At 45.9% G+C, this 21,378-nt stretch overlaps 1 protein-coding gene across 11 annotated transcripts in view; it reads right to left on the bottom strand.

Moving 5' to 3' along the window:
- The window catches only part of COPZ1 (COPI coat complex subunit zeta 1), a 57,060-nt gene that overhangs the window by 1,963 nt on the left and 33,719 nt on the right, over nucleotides 1-21,378 (bottom strand). The window contains exons 1-9 of one of the 11 annotated variants that reach the window (XM_063672807.1): nucleotides 20,929-21,031; nucleotides 19,228-19,390; nucleotides 9,292-9,360; nucleotides 7,613-7,694; nucleotides 6,575-6,666; nucleotides 4,382-4,437; nucleotides 2,043-2,120; nucleotides 1,836-1,887; nucleotides 230-268 (exon numbers count right to left, since the gene is read on the bottom strand). In XM_063672807.1, coding sequence (XP_063528877.1) covers nucleotides 230-268; nucleotides 1,836-1,887; nucleotides 2,043-2,120; nucleotides 4,382-4,437; nucleotides 6,575-6,666; nucleotides 7,613-7,694; nucleotides 9,292-9,360; nucleotides 19,228-19,326 — 567 coding nt within the window. In that variant the 5' untranslated portion in view covers nucleotides 19,327-19,390; nucleotides 20,929-21,031. Of the gene's footprint in view, nucleotides 1-229; nucleotides 269-1,528; nucleotides 1,888-2,042; nucleotides 2,151-4,381; nucleotides 4,438-6,574; nucleotides 6,667-7,612; nucleotides 7,695-9,291; nucleotides 9,361-18,438; nucleotides 18,691-19,227; nucleotides 19,392-20,928; nucleotides 21,055-21,378 lie in introns of those variants that run through there. The other 10 variants (XM_063672803.1, XM_063672801.1, XM_054445188.1 and 7 more) reach the window with 10 other exon arrangements.

Genomic DNA, 21,378 nt, shown 5'->3' with positions numbered 1-21,378 from the left:
TACAGAGCAAGGCTGACAGCCACTGCTCACAGGAAACAGAGAAAGGAGTTGGAAGTAGGGGTAGGGAGTGGCTGGCTGTATGAGTCCCAGTTCTCTGGAATAAGAGGGAGCCAAGGAAGATGTGTCTTGGGTCTCTAGTCTCACTCAGACTTGGGAGGTATGGGTGGAATGCTGTTCTAGCCTCTTTGGTGACCCAGTCCATCTGGAAAGGAAGAAGGGAGAGTCATACCTGAGACACGGTCTGCTCCGTAAGGGGGACATCTTCACCCTATGGCACAGAGATACAAGCATTTAGTGTGGGAGAAAGCTGGAGTAAGACCTGATTGGAGTCTGGTATTAGAGAAGAAAAAAGTGATCCTTTAAACTGAAACAAAGGGCAGATGCACTGAACTTCTCAGTCCCTTCTAGGGACTAGTACAGCTACAATTTTACTTGGCCAGAGGGACTATGAACAAAAAAGGGTCATTTCATCCAGCTTCCATTTTAAGGCAGGAGGACTTCTTAAAAGATTTAACTCCATTCCGAGTAACCAGCAGGTTATCTGATCCTCAACTCCCTTAACTTGGGGGTGGAGGACCTGATTCCCTAGTCAGAAAAGGCCTTCTCTGAATATCAGTATCACTAGGGAAAGGATAAGGGGGAGCCAGGAGTGGTTTAATGGATCCCGCAAAGCCTGATGGGTAACAACAGCATGTTAATTTGAAGAAATAAACTGCTGCAACAGCAGCCTAAGAAGACAAAGGGGGGAGTTGGTGGGGGGGACCCTCTTTCTTGCCACATGGAGACATATGTTAGAGGAGAAGATTAAACTATGCAAATGGAGCCCACAGCAGTTAAGAGAGAAGATTTCCCATTACCAAGCACTGTCAGCCTTCACTCTGTGGAGGTCAGAGCCAGGACATTCTGTGAATGGGGAGATTTGCTTTGCTCAGACATCTTTGCACCCGTATAATTTGTTGGTGGGCTCTCTCTGCATCCACCATTATCTCCTCAGCTGACCTGGGGCCTGCTATGGTTAACTCAGAGGCCCCTTTCTGATATCACTAGCACCAAAGAGGACTGAGGTTCTGGCAAATAAGTACTTCCTAATGGAGAGGTACCATCCTCAGTTATGTAACACTTTATTATTATTATTATTTTTTTTTTTTTGAGACAGAGTCTTGCTCTGTTGCCCAGGCTGGAGTGCAGTGGTGCGATCTCGGCTCACTGCAACCTCCACCTCCCGGGCTCAAGCAATTCTCCTGCCTTGGCCTCCTGAGTAGCTGGGATCACAGGCACGTACCACCACGCCCAGCTAATTTTTGTATCTTTAGTAGAGACAGGGTTTCACCATGTTGGTCAGGCTGGTCTCAAACTCCTGACCTTGTGATCCTCCGGCCTCAGCTTCCCAAAGTGCTGGGATTACAGGTGTGAGCCACCACGCCCAGCCCTATGTAACACTTTAAAAGACAAAACAGACACTCCTCTGCCTCAGATGATTGGATCCATCTCCAAGAAGGGAATACGCCAACTTCAAGTTCCTTTATAATTTCAAAACCATAAATATTAAAGTTTATTTTACTTTATCATTTATTAAATATGTATTAAATGTCCACTTTGTGCAAAGACTGTATGAGACGTTAGGCACCATATTAGGGGTAGAAATAAGTTATTTCTGCTTCTTTCTTTGGGACAATAAGAAGAGAAGGGAAGAGAAAGGCTGAATGTATTTGAAAGAAAAAGAGAAGGTTGTATGTATCCTATGAGCCCCAACTACTGGACACATCCAGCAGGTCTGGCTCTGGAGGGTGTTTGTGAATAGATGCGGGGATGCAGAGAAACACATTCCTGCTTACCCTTAATGCCACCCGGTGTACCACCTGCTGGGGATCACTCTCTAGGATCACCCTGCAAAAACAAAGAAGAGATCATTGTTCACTCTGTCCCAAAGGCCCAACTCACTGTCGGGGAATAGGACCTCTGGCCACTGAACCTGCTTGACTTAGGACAGAGGCAGTTATCCCACCACCTCACCCAAGATCAAGGCAGGTCAGAGAACTTACCCTCCATCTACAATTTCATCCACAGCCAAGAACAGCCCCTCCATGTTCTCCAGCAGTGCTCGCTTTTCTACATTTTTCCTGGGTCCCCAAGAGAAGAGAAGAGAAAAACTAACTTGTGTGTGAAAGAAATCCTAGGACCTTGTCTGAATTGAGGAACCTAAACTAGACCAATAAATATCTCCACCAACCACACAAAGAAGTAAATACGGTGAAGAACTTTTTAGCTAGTTCACTCAAAACCCTTTTCTACTCATTTGCTGAATAAGGAATGTATGGAAAGAGATTCAAATAACACAGTCAATTTCTGACTATTCAGGGGTTGATTATCCATGCTATTATTTCTTTCCTACCTGCCATGATGCTGCTCATAACATTGCTCATAAACACTGACATCAGTGGGTGGAAAAAAACAATATAAACAGAGCTAAGACTCAATCTGGAGGTGGCCGGAGGTGGGAGGGGTTGAATGCAAACCTTATTTGTACTCAAGCTCTGACAAACCTCCTGAGACATTCTCTGTTCCCTCTTCTCCCTATGCCTTACCAGCTCTGCTCAGGCCCTGAAAAGAAGCCCAAAGAGGGGGCAAGGTCTGCATACACCAGCCTCAGATCCAGTGGTTGGTGCATGTGGACTGTCACATCGGTCAGTTTGAGTCTTTCACTAGGTTACCCAAAATGAAGTCTATTCATTCACTTGGATAAGAAATAAATCATCCCCTTCCTGGGGAAATCTGAGCCATTCATCCTGCTGATTTTGCAGGGCTGAGAGTACCTGCTGTTCTGGTCTGGATGGCTGTCTCTACTGGGTTCACTTGGGAGCTGCTGGGGGAATGAAGTTCAGAGCCCTGGATGTTTTCAGGAAAAGTAACTTGTATCTCTTCTATTACCCATCTACACGAGTAACAGAGAACAGAGGGCTAGTGGGGAGGTGGAAAGGGAGGAGAGGGTAAATGGCAGAAGCTTCCTGTTTTTTGTTTTGTTTTGTTTTTTGAGACAGGGTCTTGCTATGTCGCCTAGGCCGGAGTGCAGCAGCATGATCACAGCTCACTGCAGCCTCAACCTCCTGGGCTCAAGCAATCTTCCTACCTCAGCCTCCCGAGTAGCTGAGACTACAGGTATGCACTACCACACCTGGCTAATTTTTTTATTTTTTGCAGAGACAGGGTCTCACTGTGTTGCCCAGGCTTGTCTTGAACTCGACTCATGCAATCCTCCTGCCTGGGTGCTTCCTGTTCTACAGAAGGGAAAAAACAAGGACTAGAAGTCAAAAAAAAAAAAACTGGGCTAAGTGGCTCATGCCTATAATCCCAGCACTTTGGGAGGCCAAGGCAGGTGGATCATTTGAGGTCAGGAGTTCAAGACCAGCCTGGCCAACATGGTAAAACCCCATCTCTACTAAAAATACAAAAATTAGCCAGGCGTGGTGGCACGTGCCTGTAATCCCAGCTACTCCACTCGGGAGGTTGAGGCAGGAGAATCACTTGAACCTGGGAGGCAGAGGATGCAGTGAGCCGAGATCATGCCACTGCACTCCAGCCTGGGTGACAGAGTGAGACTCCATCTCAAAAAAAAAAAAAAAAAGAAAAAAAAAATTGGGAGTGTTGCTTCCATTCCTGAAGTACTGAATGACATTTCATCTGGGACACTTCCTTATGCTTGCCCTTTCCCTACTTCTAATGTCAAGAATGAAGCCCAGGAAAGCACCTTAAGGATGCTCAGATCTGACAGGGCCACAGGAGATTACAAGAGTAAACACAGAGGTAAAGATTCGGCTCCCTCCCAGTCCCCTTCCTTAGTAAGAGAATTATTCTATGGGAGGGACATACTCTCCATCCAATCCTCCCCAGTAGCATGAATTACTGTGAATTAATAAACCCAACTTCTTTTTTTTTTTTTTTTGAGACAGAGTCTCACTCTGTCACCAAGGCTGGAGTGCAGTGGCGCGATCTTGGCTCACTGCAAGCTCCACCTCCCAGGTTCATGACATTCTCCTGCCTCAGCCTCCCAAGTAGCTGGGACTACAGGCGCCCGCTACCATGCCCGGCTAATTTTTTGTATTTGTAGTGGAGACAGGGTTTCTCCATGTTAGCCAGGATGGTCTCGATCTCCTGACCTCGTGATCCGCCCGCCTTGGCCTTCCAAAGTACTGGGATTACGAACGTGAGCCACTGAGCCCAGCAAAACCCAACTTCTAAAATTAAATCAACTCCCTGCAGCCTTTGCCAATCCCCTACAATCCCTGGGCCTGAAGAATGGTTACTTTATCTCCCAAAAAGAAATCAACAATGCCCTGCTCTTTCCATCATAACTTGAGGGAAAAAAAAAGAATGTCCTGCTCACCTCAGCATCTGGCTCAATGAGTCGAAGAGACAGTTCAGAACAGCCATAAGCATCAGCTGTTGGGAAACAGAGGAGGCAGAAGGATAAGGTTCAAGGCCCTGAAAGCTGCTACCTAAAAACAAAACCTCCTAATTCATTAAACATCAAAAGACACAGGCTTTCACAAAGGACCAAAAACATAAGGTGGAAGTGAGAGCACAACAGGAAGAGGACCTGTGATTTCTCACAGAAATAAATTCTGCTACACGATCCCACAATTCAACATTTCTTTTAGTCAAAAGTTTAAACAGAACTTTCCTGTCACAGTCCTCTACGATGTCTTCACCAACTGTGTATGTGTTACCTGATGTCTTAGGTAGAGAAATCATTAACCAAGCAATAGCTGAGGTCAGAGGAAGGCTGCAGAGTTAGTGTAAAAAGCATGGACTTTAACTAGCTGGGCACAGTGGCTCACACCTGTAACATCTAGACCCTGTCTAGACTCTGACTCTATCCCAGCACTTTCGGAGGCCGAGGCAGGCCGACTGCTTGAGCTCAGGAGTTGAGACCAGCCTGGGCAACATGGCAAAACCCTGTCTACAAAAAATACAAAAAAACTTAGCCAGGCATGGTGGTGGGCACCTGCAGTCCCAGCTACTTGGGAGGCTAAGGTGGTAGAATCACTTGAGCCCGGGAGCCAGAGGTTGCAGTGAGCCTAGATCGCACCACTGCAGTCCAGCCTGGGAGACAGAACAAGACCCTGTCTCAAATTTTTTTTTTTTTGAGTCTCACTCTGTCACCCAGGCTGGAGTGCAATGGGGCCATCTCAGCTCACTGCAACCTCCACCTCCCAGGTTCAAGCAATTCTCCTGCCTCAGCCTCCCAAGTAGCTGGGATTACAGGCGCCCACCACCACGCCCAGCTAATTTTTGTTGTTGTTGCTTGTTTGTTTGAGACGGAGTCTCGCTCTGTCACCCAGGCTGGAGTACAGTGGCATGATCTCGGCTCACTGCAACCTCCGCCTCCCGGGTTCACGCCATTCTCCTGCCTCAGCCTCCCGAGTAGCTGGGACTACAGGTGCCTGCACCATGCCCAGCTAATTTTTTGCATTTTTAGTAGACATGGGGTTTCACTGTGTTAGCCAGGATGGTCTCGATCTCCTGACCTCGTGATCCGCCTGCCTCGGCCTCCCAAAGTGCTGAGATTACAGGTGTGAGCCACCACACCTGGCCTGTATTTTTAGTAGAGACGGGATTTCGCCATGTTGGCCAGCCTGGTCTCAAACTCCTGACCTCAAGTGATCCGCCTGCCTTGGCCTCCCAAAGTGCTGGGATTACAGGTGTGAGCCACCACGTTCGGTCTATGTCTCAAAATTTTTTAAAAAGCATGGACTTTAAGTCAGACAGATACGGGTTTGAATCCAAGCTGAGCCATTTTCTACATGTGTGACCCTGAGAAAGTTATTAGGTTGAACCACATCAGATAACTGCCACTTTTGTACTCTTCACAATGGTCACATACAAGTAATTTCATATAGTTCTTCATGGTTTGGTTTCCTCATTTGTAAAACAAAGGCACTAATGCCTACAACTCATAGAAGTGCTACGAGGTTTAAATAACAATATACTTTTTACAAGCACTTATACCAATAATAAGAGCTCAGTAACAGTTGACTTTCTCAAACTTTTACTTTTACCTCAAATTATCTGGGGGCTTATTTTTATTTATCTATTCTCCTAGAAGTTGCTACCTGAGGCAAATAGCTTTTCCTGCATATAGGAAGCAGGTTAGGACTATACCCAAGGTCTTCTCCAGTGACCCATTCAGAATGTATGGTTTCAACATGACCCAGGTCATTAGCTAATTGGCTCAAACTCAGTCAGGTATGGACCCTTCATAGAAGAAGCAAGTATCCCCCTGCAGTCTTGACCATACCTCAAAAATCCATCTTAAAAAACACTACTCGGGGAAGGGTATTAAAACATATATGATGTTTCCTAATGGATATAAAAGATTAATCTAGGAAAACTTCCTTTCTAGGCGATTCATTTGCCGGGCCATGTTTGTGAGGCTGGTGGGATCTCTGACAACTTCATTAGCTTGGTCAGAAGCCAGAGGAACACGGCTCTATTAGGGCCCCAAACCAGTGGCTATGTACTGCCTGTGGTTTAGAAAGTAGGATCAGAAATAGCAAAGAGGGGTGGGGATTCTCACCTCATTTTCATAGGAGCTGCCAATCACATAGAAATAGAGATCTATACTGCTTTTGTATACCACTGTCAGGCCTTCCAAGAGGGCAATTTCACCTGGTGGGGGAAAAAAAGTAAAAAGAGTGGGTGGCCTAAGATAAGGAAGTAGGAAAGGAGTTACCAGCCAGGCGCAGTGGCTCACGCCTGTAATCCCAGCACCTTGGGAAGCCGAGCCTGGCGGATCACCTAAGGTCAGGAATTCAAGACCAGCCTGGCCAAGATGGTGAAACCTCGTCTCTACTAAAAATAACAAAAATTAGCTGGGCGTGGTGGTGTGCACCTGTAATCCTTGCTACTCGGGAGGCTGAGATGGGAGAACCACTTGAACCTGGGAGGCAGAGGTTGCAGTGAGCTGAGATCTCGCCACTGTACTCCAGCCTGGGTGACAGAGAGAGACTCTGTCTCAAAAAAAAAAAAAAAAAAAAAAAAAAAAAAAAGGTGCTACCATGAATTCCTAGTATCCAGCTGTTTTGGGCTAAGGTGAGGCCGACTGTAATGACCTCCAAAGCCAGAAGATGATCTGCACTTTTTGGGTGGTGGCAGGAGAAGAGAAGTATGAACTTGGGGGACTCTAAATGTATCTTCTGTAACCACCATCCTCTGTTCCTGCCCACTGTACCTATTTCCCTCCTTGTATATGAGACAGGATACTAGTCGATCCTTCGGAGGTGAAAATGCAGAGCGGTCACCTTTACAGACTTCCATTTACCTGCCCTAATGGATGCGGTACAATAAGCAGAGCTGCAGTTAAATTTGTCAAGTGAGGCTCATAAATCCAGGGACTAGACAGGTAGCTAACAGCCAACCTTCCAGCACGGTATTCCCACGTGAGGTACACTCACCTCCCCATTACATTCTGAAGAGTTTATTATACAAGGGGAGGAAGGAAAAAAAAAGAAAAAGGAGGCAGAGTCATTTCATCCTTTCTCTGCAGCCCTGTTACCACCCCCTTTCCACCATGGTTCCCCCCAACAAGGGTAGTAGTGAAAGGAAAATGACCTACTGTCAGTCCGATGGGTCTTGTTGAAAATGTTCTTCTCAAAGGCCTTTTGCTCCTTGACACTGGGGTAGGTGTCGTCATAGTACTGGTCAGAGGGAAAGGAGACAGGGTTGGGTCACTAGAGCTGGAAGCCAGAATGATTAGTGACTATGTTTTGCCCTGGGATCTTGGATTTCTCTCCTTCAAGGCACGGGGCAAGGGAGAAATACTGACATGGAAAAGGAAGGACTGTAGAGGCAGAGAATGGGCAGTGAGTAATCCAAGAAAAATAAATAAAAGACCCTGCCATAAGCAACCCCACCTCACATTTCTAAGACTGTCTGAGGGCAGAAGCCTACCAGCCCTACAGTGAGGCTCTGCACCTGTCTGCAATCTAGACCTCTCCTAAAACCATTCTCATCAAGTGTTTCCTAGGAGCTACCCCATGTCAGGAAGCAGTGCCAGAGAACACAAAAAACACTAGAAGCACAGTACACTTCCATAGACCCTCACTCACTGTATGAAGCTGAGGAATGGGGAAAGGCTACAAAAACCTCCTCCAAAGAAAGGCAAACCCTGCCCTATGGTCTATCTTAGCTTTCTTTTCTGCAAGCTGAAAGAAGCATCCAGCATACCACTGAGCCCATTCCCAGGCTCTCCCTGGCAAGGGGGCGGAGATGCAGGCTGCTAAATCGCTAGCTCTTTAGGGACTAATCCGTCGCAGTCAGCTGAAGACCTATGACAGGTCTGGCATTTAGTAACTGGATAACTGTTTCAAAAGGTGTCCTGCATAGTTACATCCAATTACAGGGAGGAACAGCTGGTGAATTCTAAACTAATCTCTACCTGCTGATTGATTTATGCTATGCTCGCCCGGAGTTAATACACCAGGGACAGAAGAAATTTCTACAGGAGGGGGAGAATATGGAGGGAGAGAGGGTGTCCTTTCTTCTTTCTTCCAACAGATCTAAAGTTGGAAACACCACTCTGGGAAAGTCAGGAGGTAACAAGCTTGATGGTGACTATAAACCTAGGAATGGAACCTTGGAACTGCAAGAGAATTCTCTGGAAAAACCCAGGCAGGGTGAAATGGTATAAGGGAAGGGGACAGGAATGATAGACATGGGCGGGCTGCCTCTTAGCATCTACATACTGCTTTGTTAGGAACCAAGGTTTCAAAGCTTTTCCCTAATCTGATGCTGACAACAAAGGAGGTCAAAGTCTAAGGACAGCAAGCAGGGCAGCAGTACAACTAAGGGACAAAAGTAAACAGGTTTTATCTGGAGTAGGTAAGGTAAGATGGAAGAATTCAGGCCGGGTGTGGTGGCTCACACCTGTAATCCCAACACTTTGGGAGGCTTAGGCAGGCGAATTATGAGGTCAGGAGTTTGAGACCAGTCTGGCCAACATGCTGAAACCCTGTCTCTACTAAAGATACAAAAAATTAGCCGGGCGTGGTAGCGCATGCCTGTAATCCCAGCTACTCGGGAGGCTGAGGCTGCAGTGAGCCAAGGTCGCGCCATTGCACTCCAGCCTGGGTGACAAGAGCGAAACTCCATCTTAAAAAAAAAAAAAAAAAAAAAGGAAGTATTCTCAAAATTATACTACTGAGGAACATGAGTTAATAGAGGATCAGTCCCAAGATTCGAATCTCAGAATAAGCCTTTGTGCTGTTCCTAAACTAATTCAAAAGGGAATCTCACCTTGGCAAAAAGTCGATCTCCATCATTGTCCAGAATCAGGATGGCTTTGACAGTATACAGGGAAGGTTCCTGAAGAGATACGAACATACCTTCAGTCCTGAAGGCTCCCACCACCACTGGTAAACCAGATACCTTCCCCTAGTCCCACTGGGGCTGCAAGGGGATACAGAGGTACCTCTGTAAGTCCCTTACCTCAACATGGTCAGATTTTGATATTTCCCATTGAGAAAGACCCAGGGTAAGTAAACTGAATTGACGGAGAAAGCATTTAAACAAAGGATTCCAAAGTACCATCAGAGAAACAGTTTCTCTGACTCACAGGGGGCTTAATCAAGAGAGGTCATGCTGTTATTTCCAAATATTATGGTACAGTTATTTTCCAAATTACCCTCTCCCTTCCTGCTCTCCCATGTACAGGTGGCTATAGAATGTGACCAGATTAATTAAAAGGCACGGAACAAAGCCATTTGAAAATAGGGTTGAATGTCCTAGTATACTTGGAAGTTTCTGCAGTCCGAATGCAGTAGCAATGCAGAAGCATAAAGCAAGCCTTCCCTAAACCACCCACACACTGAGCAGAGGGAAAAGAGCGTTTACACACACACACACACACACACACACACACAGGCACACCAGTTCTCAATGCAGCCTCGTAAAACAGCCATCTTCAAAAAACTCTCCTATGTTCTCCAATTCTTCCACTATACCTTAACCACTACTACTTAACTTCCAAGGAAAAAAGCCAACCTGAATTTTGGGGGAGTTAAGAAGCAGTGAGAAGATGATCTATCTGAGAAAAACTCTGGGGCCTAGAGTGAGTGAGCAAGAGGGTAATTTTTTTTCCACTACCAAGAATCAAATAAGGAATCACAGCCTCAGTCTTAATGGTTCTTCTTCAACTGTTAAGTATATCACTTGCAAAACCTGTGGTGGTCTGGTGCTCTCCTCTACCACTGCAACTTCAAGGGAGCCAACTAACTAGGAGAAGAAAAAAATGCAGGAGGCTGAGGCAGGAGGATTGCTTAAGGCCAGTTCAAGACCAGCCTGGGAAACATAGGGAGACCCCCCCCCCAATCTCTACAAAAATAAAAAAAATTAGCCAGGTGCGGTGGCGTGCATCTGTAGTCCTAGCTACTCAGGAGGCTGAGGTGAGAGGATCTCTTGAGCTCAGGAGTTTAAGACCACACTGAGCTATGACTGTGCCACTGCACTCCAGGCTGGGTGACAGACTGAAACCCCATCTCTAATTGATTGAATAGAAAAAACCAAAAGTGTGGCGAGATAGTGATGTGTGCATGAAAGGTATTTGCGGCCTCACATTCCTTGACTTTCTTTCTTTTTTTTTTTTTTTTTTTAAGAGAAAAGGTGTCACTGTATTGCTCAGGCTGGTCTTGAACTCCTAGGCTCAAACAGTCCTTCCACCTAGGCCTCCCAAAGTGCTGGGATTACAAGTGTGAGCCACTGCGCCCGACCTACATTCCTTGACTTTCTAATCAACATTACTTACCATTGTTATCCCTTGTGCTGTGAGACAAGGCTGTTGCTTTGCTACCTCTTTCCTGGCCTTATTTAAGAAACCCACAGTCCTTACAGGAGCCAAACACAAAAGTGTGTGTTTGACAGATATCCAAGAGTGAGGAGGAAAAAATCATTGCCAAGAACCCAGAAAATGCAGCCTCTACAAACATAAATCGCCACATGAGGCTTCAGGAGGTTTATGGTTCCATGCAAAGAATCAACCCTGTTTGCGGTGGCAGAGGAGGGCAGTTCAGAATGGGAGTAAAAGGAACCCAGTCTTTTGACAACAAGGTGATGAACATAAGCTTTCCCTACTTGAATTCTTGAGGACTGCAATTTTTGTTTTGTTCGCTGGTTTGTCCCATTTGTCCAGAACAATGCCTGACACATACTAAACTCTCAATATTTGGTGAATAATTCAGAGAATAAAGGAAGTTTGAGAATAAAGTTAAAATATCTTGATGCAGTATGCATCTAGGGGACTACTTATAATTAGACTTTCACATATAAGTGGATTTTCTGATGTGGCCACTTTGGGTGATATTACTACCAACTTTATCCCTCCTCTGATAAACACTCCTTAGAGATGCCCCTTCTGTATATATAACACTCTGGAATAAACAAGGCATGAGTAACTCCTCTCTCAAACTAAAGAACTTTGTTGCCTAGTGGAGGGAAGTCCTCTAGAGTCTAGTCTTAAAAGGTCACAAGTAGAAGCAGCTCTCCTAACTCCTAATTCCTCACAGAAAGATCTTCCCGTAAAGCAGCCTCAGTTCTATAACAACTTGGGTCCTCAATTCCAAAAGGGAGACAACAATGGGAATGAGTTTTCTTAATGGAAGAAAAGAAGTCCAAAAGGAACAAAATTTAGACAAAATCATTTTTTCCCACAACCTTTTCCTGGAAATCTTTGGCTCTGTTCCTCTATCCACATTCACAGCAACTTTAGAGAGCTGCCCATTAGTTTAAGCTGGGCATTAACCTGGCATAGGAAACTGGTTCTTGCAGCCATAGAGTTTGGCATCCCTAGAACCCAAAGAAAAGAAAAGCCCTAATGGCCCCCAGCCAACTGGGAGAGTCAGACAATGTCCTTTGTGGCCAACAGGGTGTGAGTGCCTACGACAGCCACACCGGCAAAGAGAGAACATATCCCTGGGTTCTGCTCTTGGTTCTTTTCACTGGCTTCCTAGAAGACATTATCAAAGAAACCCCAAAAATAGAAACATTGGATCTTCCTGGGAAGAATAAAAGACAGGCTAAGGAGGACAAGGATAAAGACTAGATTTGACATAGAGCTTACTGGAGCTCTCAAAAGGGAAAGAAGGCATTACAGAAAAGGCCGGTCATTTCAAACTTCCAAAGGAGGAAGCATACTAAATAAAGCTGAGAATTTAGGCAGGAGCTTAAATGCCGCTTCAATTCTCCATTCTGCTACAGCTGGAGCCAGCAGCTTCTTTACTTCTCCTGCCACCTCCTGACTGCAGCTGGTTCCACTTCAGCCTGGGGCTTTTACCTCTCAGGAGTGGGAAGGGCTATGCCATAAAACTAGCCAGTTTAAAGGCCCCAGAAGTCATTACTGATAATGTAATTTCATTTTAAGTTTTTGCAAAGGGCAAGTTTATAAATAACTCCCAGCTACTGAGAAATGGGCTTCCAGGACAATGGACTAGGCTTGACCTTGTAACACATTAAATGCTGACTGCTGAGAAAGACCTTATCGGCTTAGGGCCACATTGAAAGAATTTAAAAGGTCTTTTCTTCCCTCCCACTCCCAAAATGGGTAGCTGCTAGAAAGCTTTCGAGACAAAGTTCTGTGATGCACTGACTTTCAGAGAGCCACAGCCTGAGTGTATAACAGAACTTCACCTCAAATGCTAATCGTGCTTGGAAATGATGTATAGGCAGATTGTTTTGTGGGAGGTTGGGTGACTTAGACAGATTTTCATGTATTTATGTTTTTGTTATCAAGAAAACAAGAAGGCTGTCCTCAAGACAGGTGAAACACCACAGAACAAGCAACTAGGCTGTTGCAAATGAATCTTTGATCTCAGGGGCTTTTTTTTTTTTGCAACAGAGTCTCAGTCTGTCATCCACGCTGGAGTGCAGTGGGGCAAACTCGGCTCACTACAACCTCCACCTCCTGGGTTCAAGTGATTCTCATGCCTCAGCCTCCCTAGTAGCTGGGACTACAGGCGCACACCCCCACGCCCAGCTAATTTTTGTATTTTTAGTAGAGACGGGGTTTCACCAAATTGGCCAGGCCGGTCTCGAACTCCCGACATCATGATCTGCCTGCCTCGGCCTCCCAAAGTGGTGGGATTACAGGCGTGAGCCACCGTGCCCGGCCTCAGTCAGGGACTTCTAAGGCCTGGTGAAAAGCATCAACATTTCCAAGAACTCTCTCCCCTAGCACATAGAGGACTAGAGGGGAAGAGTCATTCCTAGTGCTGCCCCCTGTGGGCCTTCTCGGTGACCTGCAGCTTCCACAGGATTATAGTCATAAGCACAAATATTTTCAAAGGCAGCTCTGGATAAAAGCTCTTTTATTTATTTATTTATTTTTTTTTTTTTTTTTGAGACGGAGTCTCGCTCTGTCACCCAAGCTGGAGTGCAGTGGCACGATCTCAGCTCACTGCAAGCTCCGCCTCCCGGTTCAAGCGCTCCTGCTTCAGCCTCCCGAGTAGCTGGGACTACACGCGCCTGCCACCATGCCCGGCTAATTTTTTGTATTTTTAGTAGAGATGGGGTTTCACTGTAGCCAGGATGGTCTCGATCTCCTGACCTCGTGATCCGCCCGCCTCGGCCTCCCAAAGTGCTGGGATTACAGGCGTAAGCCACCGCACCCGGCAAAAGCTCTCTATTTGTGTGTCTTGTAGGACAAACTAGTAGAGATGGGCCCTGAAAAATAACTGAATTAAGTCTGTTCACAATGTATATAGTAAGAGAACCCTTTGGGGTAAGATCTTAGTAAGCCACCAGAAGACTGGGGGAATATGTTTGGGGAAGGTAGAGAGGATACTTGGGAACTATAATGAATTATTTGATTCATTTAGGGGAAAAAACCAAGAAGCCTTTATGGAGGGAATTACAGGATGCTATCTACAGAGCTGAAAGAGCACAAATAAGAATATGGAGGCCAGGCGCAGTGGCTCATGCCTGTAATCCTAGCACTTTCGGAAGCTGAGGCAGGAGGATCACTACAGCCAGGAGTTCAAGACCAACCTGGGCAACACAGAGAGACCCTGTCTCTGCAAGAACTTAAAAAAAAAAAAAAATTAGCCAGGCATGGTGGCATGCACCTGTAGTCTCAGCTACTCAGGAAGCTGAAGCAGGAGGATTGCTTGAGCCTGGGAGTTCAAGGCTATAGTGAGCTACAATTGCGCTACTGCACTCCAGCCTACACAAAACAGTGAGACCACTTCAAAAAAAAAGAAGCTGACTGAGATCACTAAAAAGTTCTTCATTGTCTACTTAAAAATAAATCCTTCCAGCCTGGCCAACATGGTGAAACCCCGTCTCTACCAAAATTACAAAACTTAGCCACGCGTGGTAGCAGACGCTTGTAATCCCAGCTACTCAGGAGGCTGAGGCAGAAGAATCGCTTATACCTGGGAGGCAGAAGTTGCAGTGAGCTGAGATCGCACCATTGCACTCCAGCCTGGGCGACAGAGCAAGACTCCATCTCAAAAAATAAAAAAAATAAAAAAATAAAATAAAATTCCTTAAGGCCATACCAAAAGGGGTTACCCTGATGTGGCAATGGGTCTTGGTGAATTAAAAACTGTAACAAGATTCTCTTCTCTCAATCCTGTTTATAAAGTAAAACTAAGGTAAAAACTAGAAGGAGAAATTCCTAGATCCCATTCCCAGCTCCAAATGGCTAAGTAGGTATACTTCCCGACTCTGTGCCAACACTCTTTTTTTTTTTTTGACAGAGTTTCACTTTGTTTCACTTTGTTGTCCAGGCTGGGGTGCAGTGGCACAATCTTGGCTCACTGCAACCTCTGCCTCCCGGGTTCCAGCAATTCTCGTGCCTCAGCCTCCTCAGTAGCTGGGATTACAGGTGAAAGCCACCATGCCCAGCTGATTTTTTTTATTTTAGTAGAGACGGGGTTTCATCATCTTGCCCAGGCTGGTCTTGAACTCCTGAACTCAGGCAATCTGCCTGTCTCGGCCTCCCAACGTGCTAATATTACAGGTGTGAGCCACTGCACCTGGCCTCTGTGCCAACTTTTATTTATTTATTTATTTATTTGAGACGGAGTCTCACCCTGTCGCCCAGGCTGGAGTGCAGTGGTGTGATCTCGGCTCGCTGCAAGCTCCGCCTCCCGGGGTCACGCCATTCTCCTGCCTCAGCCTCCCGAGTGGCTGGGACTACAGGCACCCACCACTACGACCAGCTAATTTTTTTGTATTTTTTTAGTAGAGATGGGGTTTCACCGTGTTAGCCAGGATGGTCTAGATCTCCTGACCTCATGATCCACCCGCCTCTGCCTCCCAAAGTGCTGGGATTACAGGCGTGAGCCACCGTGCCCGGTATGTGCCAACTTTTTTAAAATTAAAAGCTCCTCTGGGGTTAAGGGCTCCAATTTGCCAGCCACAATCGTATGGACTTCAGATGAAAAGAAAAGAAGAATTGGCTAAAGTCTTTGACAGGGAAGAGCAGTTTTTACATATCAGATTTTTTTTTTTTTTTTGAGACAGTGTTGCTCTGTTGCCCAGGCTGAAGTGCAGTGGCGTGATCTTGGCTCACTGCAGCCTCTGCCTCTCGGGTTCCAGCAATTCTCCTGCCTCAGCCTCTCAGGCAGCTGGGATTACAGGCACTTGCCACCACGCCCGGCTTATTTTTGTGTTTTTTGTAGAGACGGGGTTTCGCCATGTTGGCCAAGCTGGTCTCGAACTCCTGACCTCACGTGATCTGCCCACCTTGACCTCCCAAAGTGCTAGGATTACAGGCATGAGCCACCATGCCCAGTCTATATCAGATTAATATTATTATTATTTCTTGTCACCCAGGCTGGAGTGCAGTGGTGCTGTCACATGTCACTGCAGCCTCAACCTCCCAGGCTCAAGCGATCCTCCCCCTTCAGCCTCCCAAGTAGCTGGGACTACAGGTACATGCCACCACACCCTGCTAATTATTTCTGTATACAAACAAGATTAGATTCAAAAAGCACAGCTCAGGAAAGAATGGGAGCCACTGGTACCACAGAACACTACCCAGCTGACATGAGACCAAATATTGGTTATAAAGAAAAAACTCAACACATGACTCGGGAAGAACTGACGGCAGGAAGAGATACCTACAATCTTCCTATCTGACACAGACCCAAAACATGTAAAGCACAGTCAACAAGAGTTTTGATATTACAGGAGAAAATGTCTCTAAACTCCTACAATCCATCTCTTAAATAGAGACAGGATCTTGCTATGTTGCCCAGGCTGGACCTGAACTCCTGGGCTCAAAGAGTCCTGCCTCAGCCTTCCAAATGGCTAGGACTACAGGCATGTACCACCACGCCTGGCTACAATACTTGTACTATAATGGGGATCATCGATTAACTCAAATTTTCCCTTTCTCTGAGATTCAGCTTCTTCATCAGAGAAATGAGAGGCTTGACCTAGATCAGTTAAGGTTAATGCCTTTTTTGAGTTACGGCACACCCCTCTGATAAACCAATTAAATCTATGGACCTTATTCCCAGCAAAATACATTCACAAATTTTTTTATGATTTCATGGCTAGGCGTGATGGTTCCCACCTGTAATCCCAGCACTTTGGGAGGCCAATGTGGGGACAAATAGCTTGAGCTCAGGAGTTCGAGGCCAGCCTGGGCAACATGGCGAAACCCTGTCTCTACTAAAACTACAAAAAAATTAGCTGGGCATGGTGGTGCATGCCTGTAATCCCAGCTATTCGGGAGGCTGAGGCATGAGAATTGCTTAAACCCCGGAGATGGAGATTGCAGTGAGCCAAGATCATCGCACCACTGCACTCTAGCCTAGATGACAGAGCAAGACTCTGTCTCAAAAAATATACATATAAATAAAAATAATTTTTTTATGATTTCAAAGAGTTCACAGAGCCGAGTTTAGAATTAAATGAGATTCTCTCTGAAGATAATAAGATGGTGTGGAGGGGGGCAGGAAAAGAGGGGAAATGAGTGATACTTTTGTAAATCACCCCTTCTGCTCTACCTGGCACCTAGTAATGACTTCAATAAATGTGTGTGTGGCCTTCATAAATTAATAAATATGATTGAGAAAACTAACAGCCAGCAGGGGGAATAAAGGTCAGCAACCACGCCCCCTCCAGCTTTCTTTTTTTTTTCCCCTTCCTTTTTTTTTTAAGACCAAGTTTCATTCTTGCTGCCCAGGCTGGAGTGCAATGGCGCAATCTCGGCTCACTGCAACCTCCACCTCCCAGGTTCAAGCGATTCTCCTGCCTCAGCCTCTCAAATAGCTGGCATTACAGGCGCCCACCACCACACCTGGCTAATTTTGTATTTTTAGTAGACAAGGCTTTGCCATGTTGGTAAGGCTGGTCTCGAACTCCTGACCTCAGGTGATCCGCCTGCCTCAGCCTCCCAAAGTGCTGGGATTACACGCGTGAGCCACCATGCCCAGCCGCCTCCAGCTTTCAATGGCTGAATTTGGTGACTGTGAAATGGGCAGGACAAAGATAACTAAACCCTAAGCTTCTTAGGAATACAAAGTCTCAAGACCTTTCTCAAAACTCAGAAAGCCTGTCTGTTGGAAAAATTTCTTTTTTTTGAGATGGAGTCTCACTGTGTCGCCCAAGCTGGAGTGCAGTGGCTCACTGCAACCTCCGCCTCCCGGGTTCACGCCATTCTCCTGCCTCAGCCTCCTGAGTAGCTGGGATTACAGGCGCGTGCCACCACACCCGGCTAATTTTTGTATTTTTGGTAGAGACTGGGTTTCACCATGTTGGTCAGGCTGGTCTCAAACTCCTGACCTCGTGATCCGCCCGCCTCGGCCTCCCAAAGTGCTGGATTACAGGCGTGAGCCACCACACCTGGCCTTGCTGGAGAATTTTTTACCCAGGGGTCACACAGTCCCTAATTCTTCAACTATCATGGAAGTGAAAAATCACAGAAATGAGGGACAAAGCAGTACTGCTGGGAAGAGAGATGAACTGAATAAGGAGAAATCATACTGTACTCCAGACCTGAGGCCTGAGAGCACCATTAGAACATTCTGCCTTCTCAGTTTGGTAATCCAGGAGCCCTCACTTAAATATCACTCAGAAAAGGAAAAAAATCAAACGGGGCTAGATCCATTCCTGATGAGTCCTGGGTCATGATTTGTATCATGATTTATCCCTTTACTCCCCCCGACAGCTCCCTGCTTTTGCTCCTGAAAACAAAAAGCTAGTCTCTGAAAGACTGAATTGATAGCCTCTGTGTTATCTTTCAGTCTATTTATGCCCCCAAATCAACCCCCTGAGGCAGAATTACTCTATTCTCCTCTGGTTTTAGTCTCCCTCTAAAACTACACAACAGAAAAGGAGTTGCAGAAAATTAGTTGACCGAGCTAGCCAGGGCAATTGGCTATGGATGGGATATCTGCATTGAGAGTGAGAAAACAGGCCGGGCGCAGTGGCTCATACCTGTAATCCCAGCACTTTGGGAGGCCAAGGCGGGTGGATCACAAGGTCAGGAGTTCGAGGCCAGCTTGGCCAACATGGCGAAACCCCGTCTCTACTAAAAATACAAAAATTAGCCAGGCGTGGTGGTGGGGGCCTGTAATCCCAGCTACTCGGGAGGCAGAGGAAGGAGAATCGCTTGAACCTGGGAGGCGGAGGTTGTGGTGAGCCAAGATCATGCCATTGCACTCCAGCCTGGGCAACAAGAGCAAGACTCTGTCTCAAAAAAAAAAAAAAGAGTGAGAAAATAAAAAGCCAAATAAAAAAGCAGGCTTCACCTGCAGCATATATAACTTAGGTTACACAACAGGAAGGACTTCCTGAAGAGATGGGTGTGGTCAAACACCAGAAGAGGTGACACAGGCTAGGGAATGTAAGGCCAGGAGAGATCCCCCTAATAATCTGATGTAAGGAAACCTATTCTGCCCAGAAAGGAGGGACAGAATGTGAGAGAATGCCAGCACAAGCATCTTACAAGTGCATGGACTCATTCTCCCAATCCATCTTCATCAGCTGTCCCCTGGGCACTCTGCCTTTCCTCTTCTTAATTACTCCAGCACAAGTGGATACATAGGTACTGATTCTTTATCCCTGCTCCATCTGATTTGCTCCTCTAGTTTCCCTTTCCACAACCTGTTTTCTTGTCAACATCCAGGCTCTAATCAAGTCATGTCAATGGAGTAAAGTAAGAAACAGCAGCAAGTATCTAGAGAAAAAAAGACCCTAAACCTGCCACTAGGCTCCCTCAAATACCTGGATAATTGCATTCATCCTCTGCCTCCCAAGGCAGACCTGGCTTCTCAAGGGTCTTGTTTTCTTCACATGGAGGCCCCCTCCTCCTCTTCTGACCATGTGACAGCTCCCCTAGATCTTTGATATAATTTATACCTTGCCAGGGACCAACTCTTTCCCACCACTGTGAAGGAGAGGGAAAAAATATATATAAATACGTCGGAAATCTATAACAAGGTCTTCTTGGAGGGCAAGACATGGGGAGAGTTAGAAGCAGCGTCAATTGCTCTTTGGGGGTTTTAGTTCAAGCCGAGGTCTGCTTCCAGCAATCAACCATTAAAACAAGCCGGCCAGAGTAACAGCGCAGTTTATTCTGATCATTTAATTTGAAGTGTCAATAAATTAAACTTCAATCAATTAAACTAGGTGTGCAATAACCCAGATGGACACCCCGACACCAACATAATCACAATAAAAATTTTTATTGCTGCCAGGGACCTCACCGGGGGCAGTGCTGGCACTGCTCACGCCCTAGCTGAGAAATATATCTCCACAGCGCAGGAACGAGGAGATTGCTTCTCCTAACGAAATGGAGAGGCCAGGCACCAGCAAGGACGCAGCTGGGAGAGGGGCACAGGGGACTGCCAGGAACGAGATGGGAGTGCTTTAGGGGCTTAATGTAATTGATACCTTTGCCCAGAGCAGGGGGAGGGGGGCATTTAGGCCAAGTACCTCTACTGTTAGGGCCAAAGGAATTTAACAAAAGCCCCATTAAGATGATTCAGGAAGCGAAGGCCAAGGAGCAATATCAACCTTTAAAGTCATTGACATATTCTGCATAGTTTCCTCCTCCATATATACTCATATCCTTGTGCACTTTGGATGGCCTGATTTTTGAATGAGGCTTAGAATTTAGGATTTGGTTATGGTTTTAAAATATTAAGGTAAGACAAAGTACAGAATTAGAAGTCTAGTCTGTAAAGCACTGAAGAAGCACTCTGAAAGTGAATCCAGAGAGGATTAGGAAAAATAAAACCTATGAACAAAGATTTAAAGATCTAAACCGATACAGAATTCAGTTTTGTTTGTTTTTTGAGACAGAGTTTCACTTTTTGCCCAGGCTGGAGTGCACTGGCCCTCGGCTCACTGCAACCTCCACCTCCCAGGTTCAAGCGATTCTCCTGCCTCAGCCTCCCGTGTAGCTGCAGATTACAAACGCGTGCCACCAGGCCCAGCTAATTTTTTTATTTTTAGTAGAGACGGGTTTCACCATGTTGGTCAGGCTGGTCTTGAACTCCTGACCTCAGGTGATCCACTCACCTCGGGATTACAGGCGTGAGCCACCGAGCCCAGCCCGAGTAATTCAGCTTTAAAGAAAAAAAGTAAAGCGGGAAAGAGGAAGGGGAAATCCTTATCTCTAAGATTCCATAGGTTATTAATGGAAAATGGTGATCTGCAGAGATCCCATCCATTCACAACTCAAAAAGCAAGAACCAGCAGAAACAGCAAGAGAGAAGAAGCCAAGTACAAAGATGCAGGCTGAGATCACTATTATTAAGCATTGGGAACTCAAAGAGATGAAACGGTCTCTTTCCTTAGAGCCTAAGGAGACCTGAGACAGATTAGACAAATCTGCTTGAAAGCTAGAGCTGGATTACTTAATTCAAGAAAGAAATGTGACCATGTGACCCACTGTAAAGTATCTAAAAGAAGGGAACTTACTGTTATTTAGAAATTCCCCAATCAATGCAAACTTTGATCAGCAGTTCTTCTTGACCCCCTGTAGCTTACCCGTCCCTTTTTCTCGACATCCTGCAGCTATGTATGTACCTTATAGAGTTAAGGACAGAAGAATATGCTTTGATCAGATTGTCCCTAACCGCATTACATAGGTTTCCCATAACAAAGAATCAGTGTGGTTTTAAAAGCAAAGTCCAGGGTTACCTGACCAAGTTAGCAGGGATCTGTGAATGCAGCCTATTAGGCATAGATTAAAGCAGAAGAATAAGGAAGAAGCAGGCTGAAACAGACTTCACTGAGGAAGCAGAGACAGAGAACTAAGGGAAAAGAAATGTGACAGAGACGACTTTTTCTTTTTTTCTTTTTTGAGACGGAGTCTGCTCTGTCGCCCAGGCTGGAGTGCAGTGGCGCATCTTGGCTCACTGCGACCTC

Source organism: Pongo pygmaeus, chromosome 10, assembly GCF_028885625.2.
Source record: "Pongo pygmaeus isolate AG05252 chromosome 10, NHGRI_mPonPyg2-v2.0_pri, whole genome shotgun sequence".
NCBI lineage: Eukaryota > Metazoa > Chordata > Mammalia > Primates > Hominidae > Pongo > Pongo pygmaeus.
The sequence above is the reverse complement of the archived record's forward strand: the minus strand, read 5'-3'. Positions and strand labels throughout refer to the sequence as shown.